Source organism: Ovis canadensis, chromosome 11 (assembly GCF_042477335.2).
Source record: "Ovis canadensis isolate MfBH-ARS-UI-01 breed Bighorn chromosome 11, ARS-UI_OviCan_v2, whole genome shotgun sequence".
Taxonomy (NCBI): domain Eukaryota; kingdom Metazoa; phylum Chordata; class Mammalia; order Artiodactyla; family Bovidae; genus Ovis; species Ovis canadensis.
In genome coordinates, this window is record NC_091255.1 from 48,057,363 (window position 1) to 48,077,167 (window position 19,805).

The 19,805-nt window shown below is 52.9% G+C and overlaps 2 protein-coding genes and 2 non-coding genes across 7 annotated transcripts in view; all 4 read right to left on the minus strand.

Moving 5' to 3' along the window:
- PLXDC1 (plexin domain containing 1) overlaps positions 1–6,499 on the minus strand; it is a 62,999-nt gene extending 56,500 nt beyond the window's left edge. Inside the window, exon 1 of the mRNA XM_069543311.1 lies at positions 6,243–6,499. Coding sequence (XP_069399412.1) covers positions 6,243–6,318 — 76 coding nt within the window. The 5' untranslated portion in view covers positions 6,319–6,499. The remainder of the gene's footprint in view (positions 1–6,242) is intronic.
- A 1,760-nt stretch (positions 6,500–8,259) lies between these two features.
- Positions 8,260–8,331, minus strand: TRNAC-GCA (transfer RNA cysteine (anticodon GCA)). The gene has a single exon. It is a non-coding gene; the product is annotated as a tRNA-Cys (tRNA).
- Positions 8,332–9,006: 675 nt separating this feature from the next.
- Positions 9,007–9,078, minus strand: TRNAC-GCA (transfer RNA cysteine (anticodon GCA)). Its single transcript has one exon. It is a non-coding gene; the product is annotated as a tRNA-Cys (tRNA).
- Positions 9,079–9,713: 635 nt separating this feature from the next.
- ARL5C (ARF like GTPase 5C) lies at positions 9,714–17,484 on the minus strand. 4 transcript variants are annotated; one of them, XM_069543321.1, is made up of 7 exons: positions 16,869–17,484; positions 16,429–16,659; positions 15,737–15,797; positions 14,342–14,489; positions 13,405–13,488; positions 12,708–12,859; positions 9,714–10,759 (listed from the first exon to the last, which is right to left on the minus strand). In XM_069543321.1, the coding sequence occupies exons 2-7, from the start codon at positions 16,472–16,474 to the stop codon at positions 10,711–10,713; spliced, it is 540 nt and encodes a 179-aa protein (XP_069399422.1). In that variant the 5' UTR covers positions 16,475–16,659; positions 16,869–17,484; the 3' UTR covers positions 9,714–10,710. The 4 variants fall into 4 exon arrangements, 3 of the variants coding, with proteins under 3 accessions (XP_069399422.1, XP_069399423.1, XP_069399424.1); XM_069543322.1 differs by having other exon boundaries at positions 16,856–17,289; XR_011247134.1 differs by having other exon boundaries at positions 12,552–12,859; positions 16,429–17,252.
- Between the last annotated feature and the right edge of the window lie 2,321 nt (positions 17,485–19,805).

Sequence of the window (19,805 nt, forward strand, 5' to 3'; positions counted from 1 at the left end):
CTGTGACCTCCATCAGTTTCAGGCCTGTGCTGTATCAGATGCCCTGCCCCACCTGGTCCCCAGAGCTCCCGGGGTAGCCATCTCTCCTGCAGCACCCGCCAGTGGTCCAACTATGTGCCCGTCTCCCTGGTAGACTTGGGTTCCCCCAGGACTCTGCCACCTACCGTAAATGTGCATCCTGGTACCTAGCAAACAGTGGGTGCTCAATCACTGCACAACTGAGAATAGGATACTGAAGGTAACTTGGGAGCCAGCAAGGACAGAGGTTGAGAAAAGGCTTGGCCAGGACCAGGCCTGGGGCTAGGGCCAGGACTCTTTGCTGTGGGGCTCTGGTTTGTCATTAGACATTTTATCCAATTAAGTCATTCTTGGCTGCTGGCGCCTGCTGGATCCTTGCCGGCCCCCTTTCACTCCCCTGCCCCTAATTGCAACCAGATGCTCTGGAGAAGATGGGGAAAGGGTGGTCTCCAGACCCCTGCCCCAAGATGCCCACGGGCTGAGATGGACCTGAACCCAATAATGGGAAGGCAGCCTGCCTGTGGCTCAGACCCCAAGGCAGGGCTGTCTTGCCCCTCTCGGGTGGGGCCCACAGCTGTCTCTGGAGTCAGAACTATTTGTGCTGGGCTGCCTGGGTCCTCCTGCAAGCAGCCCTCAGGCCTGGGCAGGAGCCAGAACAGGAAAGGAGCTTGTGCAGAACAAGCAGAGGAGCTGAGCTGGCCCGGAAAGGGCTGCTAGGGATCTGCAGGCATCATAGTCCTGCATCCGAGACAGAAGGAGCCTGGACGGTGTGGCGCGAGGCCTGGTGAGAGGGCCTCACCAGAAGCGTGGCCAGGGACGGCACACCTGACACCCACAGGCTGTGTGACCTCGGACCCATCAGTCTACTCGTCTAAGTAGAAGTAGAAAATGGGAATGACAATTGTGCCTATGGCCCAGGCCACCATGAGCATACAGTAAGAAGCAAAAATACGATTTTATAAGTAGGAGGACTCAGGGCCAGGACCAGAGACCAAGTATCCAGAAAGGGGAAGGGCCAAGGGACAGAGGAGGTGGTCACCGAGAACCTGCCCCACGCTGACCTAACCCTGAATCTCGCCCTCCCAGCCCCCAGCACAGCTGGCTTTGCACGTGCGTATGTAAGGGCCTATGTGCACACACACACTTGCCTGAAGGCCTGGGTCCTCCTCCTGTGGGCTCCAACCCCCGGCTACCGCCTGCTCTGCCCTCCTCCCAGCACCCATCCCCTGCCTCTGCATGTGAGGGGACCTGCCTGTGAGTGATGGCGAGAAGCTTCCAGAGCACCGCTAGCCATGTATTCATCCATTCCACCACCCATGACCCCAAGTAGCGAACAAGTCTAGTGTTCGCACTGTGAGGGGTAATAACAATAATAGCTCACTTCTAGAGAATGCTTACCCTGTCCTGGCACTATTCCCAGGGTTTTAAACCCACTAACTCATTTAATCTCCACAATTGCCTCATGAGAGGGGTGCTGTTGTAGACCCATTTTACAAACTGGGAAACCCAGGTCACGTGACCAGTCCATGAGGGGGTTTGCACTCAGGCACAGCAAGTGCAGGTTTGCTCACACCACGGTACACCAGGTGACTCACACGCAAGGCCATTCTCTAAGGTGCAGGGCAGCCCCAGGGCAGGATGCACAGGTGCCGTTGGGCCCGAACCTGGGAGGTTCCCCGGCAGACTGTACCCCTTGGAATGCAGAGGGGCAACCCAGTGGCCATGCCCCAACCCTCTTCTGGTGCCTCTGCCCTGCTCCAGGGCAAGAAGCAATGGGCTGACTTCAGGAGGCCTGGTCACACCATCCCAGTGCCTGAGCCAAGCCACCTTCATCCCACCCGTCACCCAAGCATGCCATTCCAGCCCCACGGCCACCACTCGGTTGTGGCCACCATCACCTCTTTCCTGGTGATGACTTCAGCCTCTACCATTCATGCCCTTGGGCCAGTCTCCCACACACCTGCCAGAGCATCCTGTCCAGAGGAAAAACTCCATTCCATCCCTCCTGTGCTCCCCTCTTGCCATGACCCTTCGGCTGACAGCCCAGCTCTCCCACTCAGCACTGGAGCCTCTTCGTGATCAGATCCCTGCTGGCTTCTTCAGTCCCCCAGTCCTTTCCAGGACTCAGCCCCACTCTCTCTGGCCATGGGACTTCACACAGGCAGCTTTCTCAGTCTAGATCATTCTGCTCCATAAATAAATGGAACTGACGAGCTCTTGCTCATCCTTCAAGTCTCACGAGATGTCGCTTCTTCCCAGTGCCTTCTCTGACATTTCTGTGCCTCACCCCAAATGCTATGTGCATAGTCCCAGCCCTGATCCTGACAAATCACTGCTATCTGGGCAACCACAAGCTCTAGGTGCTTGACATAGAGTAGATGCTGGTCAAGCACACACAGGTGACGATGGATGGAAGGAAGGAAGGAAGGCAGGCATGTTTAAATTCTCAGAACTCCTGAGACCCACAGGGCTTAGAAGACCCTTCTCTTGGGGCACAGCCTCCCCAGAAAGCCTCCTTGTTATCACAGCAATAAAAACACAAGTTTGGAATCAAATAAGCTTGAGATTGAACCTTGAATCTATCGCTTACTGACTACGACATTCAACAAATCGCACAATCTCTAAGTTTCCTCCTCTAGAAAATGGAAATGATAAAACCCACACTTGGCAAGTCATTGTGAGTCTTTAACAAAACACTGTACACACAGCATCCAACAGGGTCCTCCTGCCTTTCCTGGGTTTCATATGAGGACCAATTTTCCAAGGGGTTTCTGGAAGGCTCCAGACCCTAAATTGAAATCCTTCCTCTCTGTTACAAAGCCGCCAACCGCACTCTCTTCCCTCCTGCAGGCAGGCAGAGACTCACTGAGGACCCTGATCTGGGGAGCGAGAGGGAGGCATGAGGAAGGGGCAGCGAGGGATGGCCGGTGGCTCAGAGGAAAAGAGGGGAGGAGAGGAGAAAAGAAGAATCTGCCTCTCTGAGTTTCTCTCAAAAGGACAGAATGGGGTCTGTGAGCTCCTCCAATTCAGTCACTCACTCAATACACGTTTATTGAGCCCCGTGTTCCAGGAGGGCTTCCCAGGTGGCAAGAGTGGTAAAGAACTCGCCTGTCAATGCACGAGACACAAGTTCAATCCCTGCGTTGGGAAGATGCCCTGGAGGAGGGCATGGCAACCCACTCCCGTATTCTTGCCTGAAGAATCCCATGGACAGAGGAGCCTGGAGAGCCAAGGCCCATAGGGTCACAAAGATTCTGAAGAGACTTGGCACGCACGCACTATGTGCCAGGCACTGTGTGAGTGCTGGGGCAAAAACAGCGAACAGGTAGACACAAGCCCTGTGCCCATGAAGATTCTAGTCGGGAAAGACATAACCAAGATGAGTAATTCAGCCAGTAAGACAATGTGAGATGGTGAGAAGGACTGTGGAGGAAACAGAAGGACGGAAGGGTTGGGGTTGTTTCTGCTCTGGACAGGCTCCTTAGGGAGCCTCTCTCAGAGGTGGCCCTTGAGCTGACTGAGACCCGGATGAAGAGAAGCCAGTTACCTGGCGATCCCAGGGGACAGCAGCCTGAGTGTTTGGGGCAGTGCGAGCAGAGGTGGGGGTGGGGAGAGGCTGTCCAATGGCCACTGGGCGGAGATTGGATTTCAGTCTCCATTTGTTTGAAGATCCCTCCCTGGTGAGCAAGGAGAAGGCTGGAAGCAGAGTCAAGGCTACAAGGGGCCCTAGAGGCAATCTGATCCAAACTTCATTTTATGGATGGAGAATCCAAGGGGCAGAAAAAGGATGAAGCGGCCAGGGTCACCCAGGGTTGGAGATGGGCCTGATCTGCTAGCTCCCAGGACAGGATGCCACCTCCAGTGGCCTTTTCCTTCTCTGTCTGATGTGGGCACTTCCAGTTTCACTCAGCCCAGACCCCAGGGTGCCCCCAGCTCCCACCATGCACCCTAGTATCTTCCTGTCTCCCCATCTGTCTATCTGCCTGTCAGCCTCTGTTGGTCTCCCTCACCACCTGACTGTACCTTTGGGTCACTCATCCATCTTTCTCCTGCTCCTGTTTTAATGACAGATGAAGTTTCAAGGCCAGTTCATCAAGAGGGAGGGGAGATCTCAGCTCCCCCCGAGCCCCGCCCCCTTCCACTCCCCACCCACATCCCCTCTCCCCACACAGCACAGAGGACTTGGAGCCTTGGGGCTGGATGGCAGCACCCACCCCTCAGGTCCAGCTCCCAACTGCCCTCTCACCTGTCACCAGGGCTCCACCACCAATCGGAGCAGCCCTTTCCCAGAGGGTCCCACCCCCACATCTGTTCTCCCTAGAAGACAACCCCTGCCTCCAAACAGGGCCCGCTCAAACCCAGTCTGGTCGTGAAAAAAAATAAGCTCGACACAGAGTCAGCAGCGCCCCCACTGGCTTCCTTCAGTCTCACCAGTCTCCCTGCTGCAGAGAAAGTTCATTTCTCCTGGCTGAATCTGCCAAAGCTGAGGAGACAGGGCATCTTCTACTGAGAGATGTGATTCAAATCTCTGCCTGCACCCTCTTTGGCCCCCCAGGGTATCTCCTCTTCCAATCACCTCTGAAGAGGCAGCCCTCAGCTCAGCCTGGCTCTGGCCCCTGCATTGCCCATCCTTGTTTCCTTCCAGTGCCCTCTTCCCCACCCCTTTCCGTGGATCTCCCATCTCAGTCAGGTTCAGAGCCATCCCTCATCAATCCAGTCATATCCAGAGTTCAGAAGATCTCATCAGGATGGGTTTGCAAAAGACCTAAAAAATTGACCTGTCCAACCCATTCCTTTTTATATTGACTTAATTTTTGTTTTTTTCTTTTTGCAATTATCTCATACACATCATAACAAATCTGAAAAAGAGAGACAGTCATAAAAAAGATCTCTCATAATCCTATAATCCCACAAAGATTTTGCCCACAGCCTCACTTTATAAGGGAGGAAACAGGCCCAGAGAAGGAAAGTAACTTGTTCAAGGTCACACAGCAAGCAAGATGTTGGAACTAGAAGTCACATCTCTGGCCACTCTCTGTGTGGTCTCTCTGAAAACTGGTGGTTTTGCATCAGCAGCCTCTTGCCACCTAGGCTTCCGCTGCCCTCTGCCCACACTCTCCTTCTCAACAGAAACCCAGGCCTGTCTCAACTATATTCAGGGACCATTAAAGTCAAGAATGCCGTCCCTGATGCTGCGCCTGATGCCCACAGACCTCTGAGACACAGCAGCCCAACTACAGCATCCCCCTGGACAAACCCTCCACCTACTCCATCCCACCCTGGGGGACATCTATGCCTGTGAGGCACGGAACTCTATCTTCCCAATTCTGTCAAGAGGCTTGACTGCAATCACCCACCTCCCCAACCCCAGAGAATGCCTGCATACAGAAGGAAGAAAGAGGAGAATGCAAAATTACTTGCTGAAAAATGGCTCTCCTTTATAACAGGACAGACTCAAGGTAGATCTCCAAAAGGACTTTCCAGGTGGGAGAATGATTGCAGAGAACTGCTGTGGGGAAGGTAGGACACCCCACCCTCCTAATCTAGAGCCAGAACAGCTAAAGGCCAAGGGCCGCCAGGGCAGAGTAGAGCCAGAGTGACTGGAGGACCCTAGAGGCTGGGGGTGGGGAAGCAGCAAGTTGCTTCTTTCTGGGCCCAGCGCTGCTCTTCAAGTACCAGAGAGGAGAGGCCGTCAAGCTCCCCACTGCCCTTGCTGGAGGAGAGATGGTGGGTCTCCTCCATCCTCCTGGCTACTGCCACTCAGCCCCCAGACTGGGTCAGCTTGGGAGTGAGGGCAGCGGAGAGAAAAAGGAAACAAAACTGAAGCAAGAGACATCCCAGACTCCGCATCTCATCAGAATTCAGCCTCACCCAGTGTGGCCAGGGGACCCTGTGACTCTCCCACCGTCCTCTTTGGGGCCAGAGCCCAGTGCCTTGTGGATTCCCTCTCTGCTGGGGTCCCTCCAGTGTCCTTCCAGGAGGGAAGGAGAAATCGGGGCATCGGGGTCTGATCCTTCCACCCTCACTCACACACCCTGTGTGTTTAGGAAAGTAGGGGTCCTTGTTCACCTGCCACCGTCCACAGCGCTCCTGGCCTCCCTCGGACACGACCCCCGGCGCCTCTGACATCGCCAGCCTGCCGGTACCTTCGATGCCCACGCCCGCCCATCTGCCCCCTTGACCCACGACCCTGACCCACCCCCACCAACTCTGGCCAGTCCTACCTGCTCCGGGCTGGGGGCTCAGAGCCCGGGCAGCCTCCCTGAGCACCAGCACGAGGAGCCAGAGCTCAGCCCGCATGGTGGAGGCCAGGACCCGCCCCCGGCCCGCAGCTGTCCCGGCCCGGCTCGGGCGGCGCGGTCCCCCGGGCTGGCCGGCGGAGGGGTGGGCGGCGGAGCGGCAGCGGAGCGCGGGGCAGGCAAGCAGTGAGAGCGGCGGAGCGCCAGCGGGCGGCGAGCGAGCCGAGCGGCCTCCCGGAGCGGGGACTGGGGAGGGGGCGGGGCGGGGGGGGGGGGCGCGGCGCCTCCGGAGCTCGCCCCGAGTCTTCCCCAGCCCTCCCAGCCCTGCCCGAGCGCTCCCCGAGAGCTCCCGCGGCCGCTTCCCAGGCGGGGGGAGAGGGTAGCGGGAGGAGGAAGGGGACAGGGCGGGGAACCCTCGGGCTGGGAGAACCCCCGAAGAGCATCAGCTACCCCTACACCGCACCTTAGCTTCTGCCTGCCTTCCCCTCCTCCACTCCCTGGGGGAAAGCGGTGGAGAGAAGGCTCGAAGGGCCAGATCCCAGGAAGGGACAGTGGGCGCCCCTTCCTCAGACCCTGCGCTCCCACCATCCACACCCGACCCATTTCCACCAGGCTTCCCGACTTTCTGGGCTGTTGCACAGAGTTGTGTAGGGATCTGATGCCCATCCCCACCCCAGGAGTCTCCCCTTGCAGCAGAGGCCTGAATTCCACGCCCTCTTATGGCTTCTCTCCACTTTATCCCACCCCGCTGACATGGGGATGGAGGGGACCTGAATCATCCCTACTTTGAAATAACCTGGACTTCTTCCCACCCCCAGAAAGTAACTGAGGTCACCCTCCTCTTTGGGGACCCCAGACCTCCACAGGGCCCGACTCAGTCAATCTTCAGAGGAGAGCAAGGAAATGTCTCACCCCAACTGCCACCACCTTATAAGCAGGCTCTGGGAATAGATAACTTTTTTTTTTTTTTTTTTACCCTACCAGAACAGAATAAAAATACCCTCAATTTAGGAGATTTAATAGATGGCAGGGAATCAGGTCAGGACCCGGAGGTGCCTCTTCCCTCCTCGACCTAATTCGTGCGAAGGCAAGGAGATCCAGCGCTGGATGGAGGGAGAATGAGGGTGAAGGGGACGCCCTGATATATACAGGCTGGGGCCCTAAAGACTAATCTTTCAGAATCCCAGTTCGTTCTTCCTCAGGACCCAGGGTCCCAGAACCGACCTCCTTTAGCCCGACGTCCCCTAATCACTTACAATGGGACAAGGCTAGGCCTGTCTGTAAGTTCTTGTTGTCTCATTTAAATTGCGGTTTTGCCAACTCTCAGGATCAAAAAGGCTGCTGCTTCCAGCTGCGGCTTCTTGCTGCCCTCTAGTGGCCAGGTGACGAGCCGCAACGCGTGTGTTTTGCGGTTTTCCTCGATTTTCCAGACCTGCCTACGTGCTTCGCGCTATCTCCGACTCCAGCCAGGCGGGTTCACATCTCCTTGCCCCTACCTTCCGAGAGATCAAGGTGAGAGGACCCAGGACGGAATTTCAGCTCCGGCAATGATCTTTTTGAACAGTCCCCTGTCCGGGATGCCTCGCGCGCGGTTTGTTTTTAAGTCTCTTAATAAAGGACTCAGGCTGAAACAGCAACTTGGAAATAATTAGAAGCAAATGACGTGTCAATTTTTTTTTTAATGTAAGCTTCTAGAACTTGAGTGTACATCAGAATCACCTGGAGGAGCTTATAAAACACAGATTTCTGGGAGCCACCCCCAAGTACTATAGTTCTGAGGCCGAGAATCCATATTTCTAACACATTCCCAGCTGGTGGTGCTGTTCTCAGTAACACATTTTGAGAACCTCTGCTCTAAATTTGTTTTGCTGTTTCGCCGTTCCTCATCTCGCCCAAAATAGAAGTGGTGAAATAAATGTCAACACAAAATCGTGGAAGTAGGAAGTTGTAAGAAAAGTGGTGGCTGGGAAAATCTGAATTTGGATCCTTAAAAATGTACACGAGGGGGCACCCGGATTTGAACCGGGGACCTCTTGATCTGCAGTCAAATGCTCTACCACTGAGCTATACCCCCTCTGCTGGTTTTCCGCCTGCGGATGACTTCTTAGTGCTACTCCAGCGCAGGCGCTGTGACTGCGTCCACAAACGGAAGTGGAATCCAGTATTTTCAAGAGACAGAGAGACTATAAATCTCGAGAGACTACTTATCTGAATGCAGAGTTTATTTCCTGAAACTCTGAACTAAAGAATTCTAATGATGTAAGAAAAAGCAATTTGGGACTGCGGGAGGGGAAGCCCCTCACTTCCCCTAGATTTCTCACTTCCTGGACCTTCCTTTGGGCCTGGGTCCGCCTTTCCTACCTTGCCAGAGCGCCCCTAGCGATTCTCTTGGCGCCCATCTCTCTCCTACACGCTCACAGACACCTCCAGTCCTTCCTGTCCCAAGCCCAGCCCTTAGAAACTCAGTCTGTCTTCCAACAGACTGAGATCCCGGGCAGCTGAGATCCCGGGACACGTAGATCTGCGTGCGGGGGCTCACGCCTCCACCCTACCATCAAGAGCGCGGGCCTTTGTACAAGCCCCCAAGAGGCTGAGGGCGTGGCTTGGCAGGACCTGGGGCTCCACTCTGATCGCCGGCAAAAGAGGTCCGCAATGTTGAAGGACCCTTCCGCTTTAGCCTGTAAGGGAACGTCAGGAGGAGCACTGCAGGACTAAGAAGCCGGGGAAGGAAAAACAAACTAGGCCTTAGAGGGGGCACCCGGATTTGAACCGGGGACCTCTTGATCTGCAGTCAAATGCTCTACCACTGAGCTATACCCCCGTGGTACCAGTGCTCCTTGCCAGCTAGGGTGAATTTCTACGGAATAAGGGAATTATTAATTTTCACCTATTGTGTTCTTCTTTGTAGCTAACCTAATGGAAGGAAGACGGCATCTGAATGGAGACATTTAGACTTCCTAAGTTCTTCCCCCTCATCACTCTTTATGGAAACCACCGGGTTAAGAAATCTTGAGCCCACTGTTTCTGTGTCCAGACTCTCACAGGGTTGTGCACTTCCTGACTTTCGAAAAGAACATACCCACTGACCTCAGGACCATCCCAGGTTTTCTGGGGGGTAATAGCACTGCTCCCTGTACAGGACAGGCAGCCTGGGTTTCCATCCTGTTTTCAGCTCTACTTTGATAGGACTCCTGGGCTTTTCCAACCCCTAAAGTCCCCTACTCCCCTCCTTCCCCTAGGCCCAGGCAGAGCCTAGAGCTCTGAGTGCTGGCAAACCTGGTGTTAGTCACCTGGCAGAGGGCTATAGAGCCCAGGACCGAAGGGCCAGTCCCCATAGAGACCCTTGAGGCAGCCCCTTTCCATTTCCTAGGTGGATTTCCCCTGCCGGAGAACTTTGTATGAAACTGAGTCAGTTTTGAGGTGCAGCCAAAGGAGCAGGCAGCAATAAAAGGTGAGCAGTTTTCAATGGCATTTATTATACCTTCATAAAATTCCTACTACAGTATGGGGGAAAAATCACTACAAAAAGACAAGATAAACAAATGCTGTAGGAATCTGGGATGTTGGGAGGAGTGGGATTCACACTGGAAGGACACTGGGAGTGAAGGGGTAGCTTAAAGCTCAAAAGCTGTGGTCAGACGCAGCATCTCAGAGGGAACGGGAAGGTGAGGAAGGAGTGGAACCCCCTGCAGTGTGAGGAACTGTCTCTGGCTGGAAGGTCGGGTCCTCCACCCTCTCCCTTCTCAGGTTTTGACTCTGCCCTTCTTCCCTGGTGGTTCAGGGGTTAAAGTGTCTGCCTGGAATGCGGAAGGCCCGGGTTCGATCCCTGGGTCAGGAAGATCCCCTGGAGAAGGAAACGGCGACCCACTCCAGTACTCTTGCCTGGAGAATCCCGTGGAGGGAGGAGCCTGGTAGGCTACAGTCCATGGACAGGACTGAGCGACTTTACTTTCTTCCTTTCCTTTCTTCCTTTCCTTCCCCTGAGCCAGCCCCTTCACCTTTCTGGAATCTCCTTTGACCCAAGTATATGGGACAAAGATGGCTAAGGGGCCGGAAAGCTGGAGTGGGGGTTAAGGGGTTGGGGTAGAGGTCTAGGAAATAAAGAACAATTCCAGGGGTCTCTTACTCTGCCCTCCATTTTTCCTACAGAGAGGCTGAGGACTGAGGGAGGGGCCTCCACTTCCTGATCCCCCAACAGCTTTCCTGGTGTCTTTAAGAAGGATGCCTGCTTCCATGGAGTGAAGGGCAGCTTTTTCTGCTGTCCTGTCTACAGCAACTCAGGGTGCTTCACCTAGCTCCTCAGTGGGGGGGTTGGGTGTACAGTGGCAATCTCACCATCCATAGATACCCCTGGTCACTAGAGCATCATAGAAAAATAATAGTCACTTGGGTTTTCTACCCACATAGTCCATGCAAAACCCTCCAAGTTTCTGGTTGGCCTCAGGCTGGGACATCAGTTGGCAGTGGCTTGAGACTGCATCCACTGCAGCCCGGCAGGCAGCCTGAGGAAGGAAAGAACAGGGCAAGGATCAGCATATCCCATGAGGCTGATGGCATTCCCAACCCCCAGCCCTGCCCAGAGCTGACTGCTTGAACGCCCAAATTTATATCTAGTTTTGCATTCAGTTAACAAACATAAATGAACCGTGCAATGGGTATTATGCCAGGGGTTACTGGTGAAAAAATAGACATGCCCTCTAGGGCTTGCAGTCTAGCAGAGGAGACAGATATTAAACAGATGGTCAAACAAATAACTGTATAACTACATACTGTGATAACGTTTAGAAAGGAGATGTACAGAGACCTCTGGATGTTTGCAAGTCAGGGAGGGCTTCTTGGACAAAGAGACCTGGAGACCCACCTTAGCAATGTCTTTGGGCAAGCCTCCAGTGCCACCTGTCCACCCACTCCATCATTGGGTCAGTGCCAGGGTGGCTTCAAAAGCCTGCGAAGAGGCTCCATAAGCAAGTTCTTTCATTAGACTGTGAGCAACTCCAAGCAAGAATGGGGTCTCGGTCATGTCTGTATCACTTGGCACAGAGCATGGCACATGAGGGTTACTTAGGAAATGCTGATTGAATTGAACTGAATATGGGATGGAGACGGGGGTGGGGGGCTCCTCTTGACCCAGGAGTTAGAAGGACATGGCCAGAAATATGTGGTTCCTTATGCTGGCCTGCCTAAAGTCTCCCCTTCTTCAGCTAGGCATCCAATCCACTTGAGAGGGAAGAGGACAGGGGATTCTCCAGGCCTGATTTAAGGCCCCTTCTGTGTGACCATGACCTAGCTCCTTCACATCCTCAGATATTTAATTAGCAGCTCTCTTCTCAGCAGCCCCTCCCTGGACACATTATCTAAAATTACAACATTCTCCCCAACATACATCCAACTTCCCTTTCCTATTGATGTTTCCCCTTCACACATATCACTTTTTAACTTACTGTACATTTTTCTTATTTTTATTGTTCAGTGTCTCTTTCTCCCCTCCTGGAAAGTAAGCTCTGTGAGGGCAGGGATTTCTATCTGTTTTGTTCACTAATTTTTCTCAGGTGCCTAGAACAGTACCTGGCACAAAGTACAGTTGTTTCTCTGTATCCATGGAGTTCCAGGGTTCCAGGACCCCTGCAGATATCAAAATTCTCAGACATTCAAGCCCCTTGTATAAAGTGGCATATATTTGCATATAACCTAGTCACTGATTTAAATCAGAACTTTAAATAAACTCTAGATTACTTATAATACCTGATATATTGTAAATGATATGTAAAAAGTGGTAAATATAATATAAATGCTATGTAAATCATTGCTAACACATGATAAATTCAATTTTCACTTTTTGGAATTGTCTGGCTTTTTTTTTTTCTGAATATTTCCAATCTACAGTTGGTTAAATCTGAGGATGTGAACTCCATGGATATGGAGGAACAACTGTAGGTTCCCAGTGAATGTTAATTGAATGATATCATTTATTCTCTACAGAAACACTGGAAGGAAACAGCGTTCTTTACAGATAAGGAAACTCAAGGCCAGAGTCAGTGATTTCTGCCTGGAAGGCTTGTCCCCCAGGTCTTCCCATGGTTGTCTCCTTACTCAGGTCTCAGTTTAGAAGTCACCTCCTAGTAGACAAGGCCCCTGACCACCAGAGCTCTAGCAAACACACCCCTGTTATTCAATTTCACTTTCCTCGTAGCATTTCTCAGTACTGAAAATGTTTGTGTTTGACCGGAGCATCACCCCTCTCCCCAGTAGAACAAGCCCCTGGAGAACAGAGACACTGTCTTGCTCACTGCTTACCCACAGCATCGTAACTGTGGGTAGGTGTTCAGCTGTCTTGACCCAGATGCTAAGGGATGCTATGAGTCAGATTCTGACAGGAGAGAGATGAGAGAAGTTTCTGATGCTCAGCTGGTTGGGACAGGCCCTGAAGGTCCTGTTAGGACAGCCACTAACCCTTCCCCGGTGAGGGCACAGCAGCCCTGTATGTGCCACGGGTGGTCTTTGATGGCACTAAGGGTGAGGAGCTGGGAGAGCTCCACGATGGTCATGGAGTCCTTCATGTCCTGCTTATTGGCAAAGATGAGGATGGAAGCATCTCGTAGAGCCTGTGGAGAGAGGAACCCAGCCCCCGTCAGCCTGCCAAGACCCAGCCTCCCTTCTCACTGCCCCATGAGCCCTCTCCAGCTCTCTTGCTTTCCCAGCAAGACAGCCCCATGCCCAGGTGGGGCAAGTATGGAGGCCCTGCCCAACAGTAACAACCACATGAAACGACACCAACAGTTCATGGAATGCCTCTCAACCAGCTCCTAGAATCCTTACAGTGATCCCAGGGGGTAGGAATTGATGACCTTTCCCACTTATATTGCACTTGGGGAAACTGAGAATTAAAGAAGTGCAGTCACTCGTGTGGGGTCCCACCACAGTGAGTGACAAGTGAGGTCAGGCCTGGCACTTGCAACTCTGAATTCTGTGATCAGTTGCGCTGAAGGCGTTATCGCCCTTCATCTGGAATAATCTTGCCCTGCCCAAGCTGCTAGGATAAAGGTGCTCAGAGACTGGGACATCAGTAATGATACTCAAGAAGCTGTGTGAGTAGACTGAGGTCACAGCTAGTAGCTAGTGCCCCGGGTCCCAACTGCAGGGAACTTACCTCATGGGCCAGCATCTTATACAGCTCCTCTCGAGCGGTCAGCAGCCGATCCCGGTCTGTGCTGTCAATCACAAGGATGATGAACTGGCCAGCAGAGGGAAGTTGTGAGTGATGATACACATTCGTTCATCCCATGAATGTGTCTCTTTCCACTTTACTCCACCTTGATGTGAGCCCCACAGAAAACAAACTGTCCAGTCTCAAGACCTCACTGCCCTAGTCCCATTTGAATTCCCTTTTTATCCAGACCCAGGGTGGACAGAGCACAACTTCTGATTGTGTGCCAGAGGTTATGCCAAGTCCTGGGCATTGTGACTCCACTTGAGTCTCACCACAACCTTGTGGAACTGGAACGGTTACTATCCCCATTTACAAACTAGGAGATTGAAGGTTGGTGAGGTGATGTGGTGTATCTTGCCCTCAGCCATACAGCCTAAGAGTGGTAGCACTGGAGCCTGAAATCAGCTCTCACTCCAGGAATGAAACCACTGGATTCTGCTGCTGCCAGAGTGAGAAAGTAAGGCCCCCAGAGACAAAGAGCTTACCCCATCCGATGCATCACACAGAAAGCTGCCAGCAAGCAAAAAAAGCTGCCAGGAAGTATTCAAAAATTTTAACAGGCATTTTGCTGCATTAAGTATTCAACACATCTGAATCAGCTCTTGTTTAATTTTTTATTTTTCACAACTCATGAGATCATTTTTTTTTTTAATTCTTTGGTCAACTTGCACGGCATGTGGGCTCTTAGTTCCCCAACCAGGGATCAAACCCATACCCACTGCAGTAGAAGCACAGAGTCTTAAACACTGGACCACTAGGGAAGTCCCAGAGAGGTCATTATTACAGTTTCCATCTGACAATGGGGGAACCAAGGCTCAGAGAGGTTAAGTGGCTGGCTAATAACACACAGCCCCTCCAGCCCAGGCCGCCTCCTCACCTCAGTGTTGGAGTAGTATGTGTTCCAGGTGGAGCGCAGAGACTCCTGTCCTCCTATGTCCCACATGAGGAAGTGGATCTTTTGCAGAACAATCTCTTCCACGTTGCTACCAATGGTGGGACATGTATGGACCACCTCATTTGTCAGGCTAGGGAGGTACGAGAGGGCACCAACCATTCAGCCCAGCCCACTGTCAGCTCTGGCCCCCACCTTAAGTCAGGCTGAATCGAACTCAGAGCAACTCAGCCCAGGCTGACAGAGTCTCTGCTGGGGATGAGGGAATGCAGACAGGAGTGAGATCAAGTCCTGCTTGACTTGGACCCCAGAGAGGGGAGACTCATTAGAACAGTCTCCCCCAACTTTAATATGCAGCTGAATCTTGCTAAATGGCAGATTCTGATCCAGAGGGTCTGGACTGGGGCCCAACATTTTGCATCTCTAACAAGCTTCCAGCTGATGTCAGTGCTGCCAGTCTGTGGACCACAGTTCGAGTAGCAAGTGATTGAAAAAAGGAGACAGACATAAGTGGGGGCCTTCAGAGAGGGGCTTTGTTTAAAGTGAGTTAGAAAAAAACACATGTTTTTATATGTAGGAAATACCTGTGGAAAACCTGGGACATAAAACTGGAAGTTAGGGGTGAGAGGGAACTTTACTATATATATGCTCATATTGTTTGAATTTCTCTTTTCTTCTAACTTCTCTTTTCTTCAGGAAAAATTATATTTTTTCAGGGAGAATTTTCCTAAGTAAATACTCAGGAAGTTCCAAACAGGAGAGATGCCATCCAGAGAGTAAATATCGGGAAACGCACACGTGCCAGGCTCTGCTAGACTGGGACCTACAGAGTCCAGCCAGACCCAAAGCCGGCCCTCCCTTTTGGGTCTGAAAGTGAGTGAGTGAAGTTGCTCAGTCGTGTCCGACTCTTTGCGACCCCATGGACTGTAGCCTACCAGGCTCTTCCGTCCATGGGATTTTCCAGGCAAGAATACTGGAGTAGGTTGCCATTTCCTTCTCCAGTCTGAAAAGGGACTGAAAGGGGGAGAAAAATGAAGACACAAGGCTGGGGTGCCGGAGTGAGCAGAGACCTGACGCTAGGGGGAGCGAAGCAAGAGATCATCGGTCAGGTTTGGACAGCTTTAAGCTCACAACCGGCTTTGGCAGGGACCGCGGGTAGATGGCGGGGAGCAGTGGGGTTGCTCATACCGAGCAGGATTCGAATGCCTGACCCAGAAGCCACTGAACTGAGGGGCCCCTGTACCAGGAAGGTCACACTAGCGTTCCGCCTGTTTGTTCTCCTGGCTACAAGAGACCCAAGAAAGGGCTCCGGTCATTGGTCCAAATGCCTGTCAGTCTAGTAGGAAGGCCCAGCCCCCTCCGTATCCGAGAGTCACTTACAACTGGTAGAGAATGGTGGTCTTCCCTGCATTGTCCAGTCCCACGATGATAACCTTGTGCTCTGGAGGTATCCAGGGGAAGGGCAAGGTCAGGGCCAAACCCGATGACCAAGGGATTGTGTGCCCCACCAGGCCTCCCAGGAAGGAGACAAGTGTTCCCAGCAAGCTGGGGGACCTCGGTCCACCGTACTACTTCTGCTCCCGCGCCCCCTGCCCCCACGAGAAACTAACAGGACAGGTTTCTTTCCCACCGGGACGGGACCCCTGAGCCACCTCGGGACAGCGGAAATGAGAGCTGAGCCCCACTGTCGCCTCTCCACATTTCCAGAAAAATGATTGTGCAAAAGTCCGGAGAGCTCAGGGCTTCTTGTTAAGAGAAGGGGTCTGAAGAAAGAGCTGAGCGTGAAGTCGCGACCGTAGGAAACCGGCGGCGGCGTTTAGCCCGAGGAAGGAGGCTCGCCGGGCCGGCCGCCCAGGGATGCATCGAAGCGCGCGACCGACGAGGGAGTGGGCGGGGAGGGGGCAGGGGAGACTTCGGAGCAGGCAGGGAGCCCCCACGCAGGATTCTTTGAGCCTGAGGTGCCCCATCGCATCTTCCCAGACCACCCCACAGGTTGAGGGGGATGAGAGGGGGCGGGTAGCAGGTGGGAGCTGGGTCAAAGTGGTCACTTGGATGACTTATGTGCCTCTTACCCCGTTCCCTGAAGATGCTCATCAACTTGGCCATCAGTTGTCCCATGGCACGTCCTGAGTCAGACGGGGCTAGGACTCGGGGGTCTTCGGGGCCCCAGGTCGAGCCCAGGTGCGGCTCTCACAAGCTTTGCCTATGAGGTCTCTGAAGCCGCGCGAGTCTATCCCCTAAGGGGCCTGGGAATCCCCTGGGACGCTGGCCCCAGGAGGGCAATGAGCTACCTGTCCAGAGCCCTGGAGGTGCAAGGAAAACGGGGTCCAGAATTTACATCTTCCCCCTTACCCTGAGGAAACCCTTGAATTCTCTGGGTGGACTAGTCTCCCCTGCAGATCAGGAGACCTAGCACAGGGGCCCACTAGATGCCAGCTCTCGCTTCTCCAAGTGCCGTGTCTGGGGCACTCAAAACAAGCAAAACCCTAAGCTACCCACCTTCTGTACCTACTAGCTGTGTGAGGCAGAGAGGGCTCATGGATCCTCTCTGGGCTGGGAGAATGTTCCATCCCTCAACAGGTCTCCAGCTGTGTCATCAGTGTGGGCCTTTCGGCCTCCTTCGAGTGAGCTCCCTTAGGGAGGGCTGGGTGTCCTCTCCTTCTGCAGGCTCCTTGGTGATGGGCAACTCCTAGGAGTAAAGCAGTACTCCTCCCATGATTTGCTGGCAAACCGCCTGCTTGGACATAGCTTTCTGATTCCCAACAGTGGGCATCTGAAGATAGGGATGGAGCAAAGAGAGAGCCTTCAGCCAAGAAGAGACCCTATAAAGGGGTCCAGGATCCTGAGACCCAGCGAAGGAGAGCCCAGGCCAAGAGAGAACCAGGCTGGAGGAGACAGAGGAAGGGGGGAACTGCTTGTTGTTGTTTGTGTGTGAATTTCCTTCTTTGCATAAACTGGGGGAAACCAGAAGACAAAAGGAGATGTGAAGAAAGCAAACCAACATCAGGCGGAGGGGGCAGTTAAGAGAGACCCATCACCACACGAGACTCATCTTCCTCCAGCCCACTGCCACTGCCCACCTACAGCCCATCAGTGCTCCTCTCCCTCAAGAGAACAACTTTTTAACTGGTCTCCCTGCCTTCCCTTTACCTAGAGCATCTGCCTCACAGCCCTATTAACCTTTCTCAAGCACAGCTCAGAGTCTGGTACTCCACAGCTCATCAACCTTCCATGGCTCCCTGTTGCCCACTGGATTCAGATCCATCTCCTCTCCTGACATTGAAGAACCCCCAAGAACAACGCCCCAGCAGCCTTTGCGGGTTATCCCCCGTGCTCTGCATCCATGGTTCTTGCCCGCACATGCCCAGCTATGATTTTGCTTCTGCGTTTCCTCCATCTGAGCGCCTTTCACCTTCTCAGAAAGGTGGGTTCCTAAATCCCTTCAAGTGCCCACTACATAAGCCACCTACTTCCCAAGCCCTGGCCTGGTTCTCCAGTCAAATGGGGCTTCCTTTCTACACTGAGATGATAACTGGTCTGTCTGCTTTCTCCAATCAACTGTGAGTCCTAGAGGGCTGGCTCTTGTCTCTCTCACCTGTGTATTCCCCACCACCCACTCTCCATCAGCCCAGAGCCTGGTGCACAGTGGGGATGTGTTGCTTTTGGACTGAAGGGCTTTAAGCTAAGTTACAGCCTGAGAAATTGTGTTTGGAGTATTTAAAAAGGAGTATGAACGGAAGTTGAAGAGGACTGAAGAAGGCTGGGTAGCTTGTGGAGAGAAGAGGGAAAAGTTCACTAAATACAGAATTTTCATCCCACCCAGAGTGGTGCCCAGAGTTAGATGGAAGGAGAATTGACTACCAGAGCCCATCTAGGCTGATTCCATTTCTGCACTAGTTAAAAATGGGCTGGGCTGCGCTGGGGTGGGGTAAGGTAGAGGCTCAGAAATGTGCTAGGGGAAGCAGCAATATTTAAAGCATTTTTACCATCTGTTTCCTGGGGGGGTTGGAGGGTGGGAAGAGGGAAGGAACCTCTTAGTGCACTCTGCCCCCACCATCAATTGCAGAATTGAAAGTGACTGTTTCTGCTCACTGGAGCACATTCAGTAAACAGACATGAGCTGCCTCTGCTGTGAGGCCCAGAGGTAGGCTCTTCAGGGGGGACTCATTCATTTATTCATTCATTTGACAAATGTGAGTCAGGAATTAGAAACATGCCAAGCAGACAAAACAGGCCTGTCCGGGTCTTATGAAGCTTGCCATCTAGTTAGGGAGACAAATATACGCACCCAAAAAACAACTAAAAAAGAGACAGTGGGGGGAAGGCCTGATTTAGAAGGGAGCTGTTCTTGCCTGGAGGATCCCAGGGACGGGGGAGCCTGGTGGGCTGCCGTCTGTGGGGTCGCACAGAGTCAGACACGACTGAAGTGACTCAGCAGCAGTAGCAGCAAGGCACACTCGTCTGCTGATGTGATTACTGGGGCTAAGATGAGATTTTTCTTGAGGTTACTCAGCTGGAAACCACCCCATCTTCTACCCTGCTCCTAGGTCCTGGTGGTCACAACTCAGCTCTCATTTTTTAGCATGAGGGAAACCTTCAGCCTCTCTGACCTCAGCTCACTCTGGGGCAGAAACTACTGAAATGACAGAAGCAGTCAAGGAGGGAGGTAGGAGGTGTCCCCAGCATCTCAGTTCCTGAGTCCCTGAGGTGGCTGCGGTAGGAGAATCAGCCTCTCTGGGCCTAGTCCCAACCAACTTCATGGTCGTTGAAATCCTCACGTTGACAACCACCAACATGCTTGTTGTGTGATGGTTGAGGGTTGGTGGTTACCAAGAGACAAGAATCTCTCTCCCCTCATCCCTCAATATCTCCAAACCACCTAGACATGCCCCTGCCTGCAAGTTCTGGGCGAATGTAATTTCAAGCAGAAGGCATACGGCGAGAAGACAGAAACATACTCAGACATCTGCTTCTTCCTGCCCCGCACCCCTCCCCTTGCAGAAACCAGGGCACTCTGGGCCAGGGGAATCAGCACAAGACTTGGGGGTCATGAACACCACAGAACTTGAAATCTGAAGATCTCAGTTCAAGTCCTTGCTTGATGGCTGTGTAGCTATGAACAAACTGCTTAACCTCACAGAGCTTTATCTGTAAACTGAAGCCAATGATCCCTGCCTTTGATTGAAAGTACCAGGATCCACTGCAGATGGAGTTCTCTGTGGAGCCCCAGACGGAGCCTGTTTTCTGCTTTCCCTTTTGGATGTCCTCCCACAGGAGGAGCTGTCTGCGGCTCCCACTTAGGCTTGTGCCCACTTTGTCCAAAACTAATGTCTGTCTCTAACCTGGTTTTTTCACTTGCTTCCTCTATGTCTGGGAAGACCATCACCCACAGTCATCCAAATGCCTCCCTCTCACTAGCCACCTCCAATTGCTCTCCAAGAACTCTCAA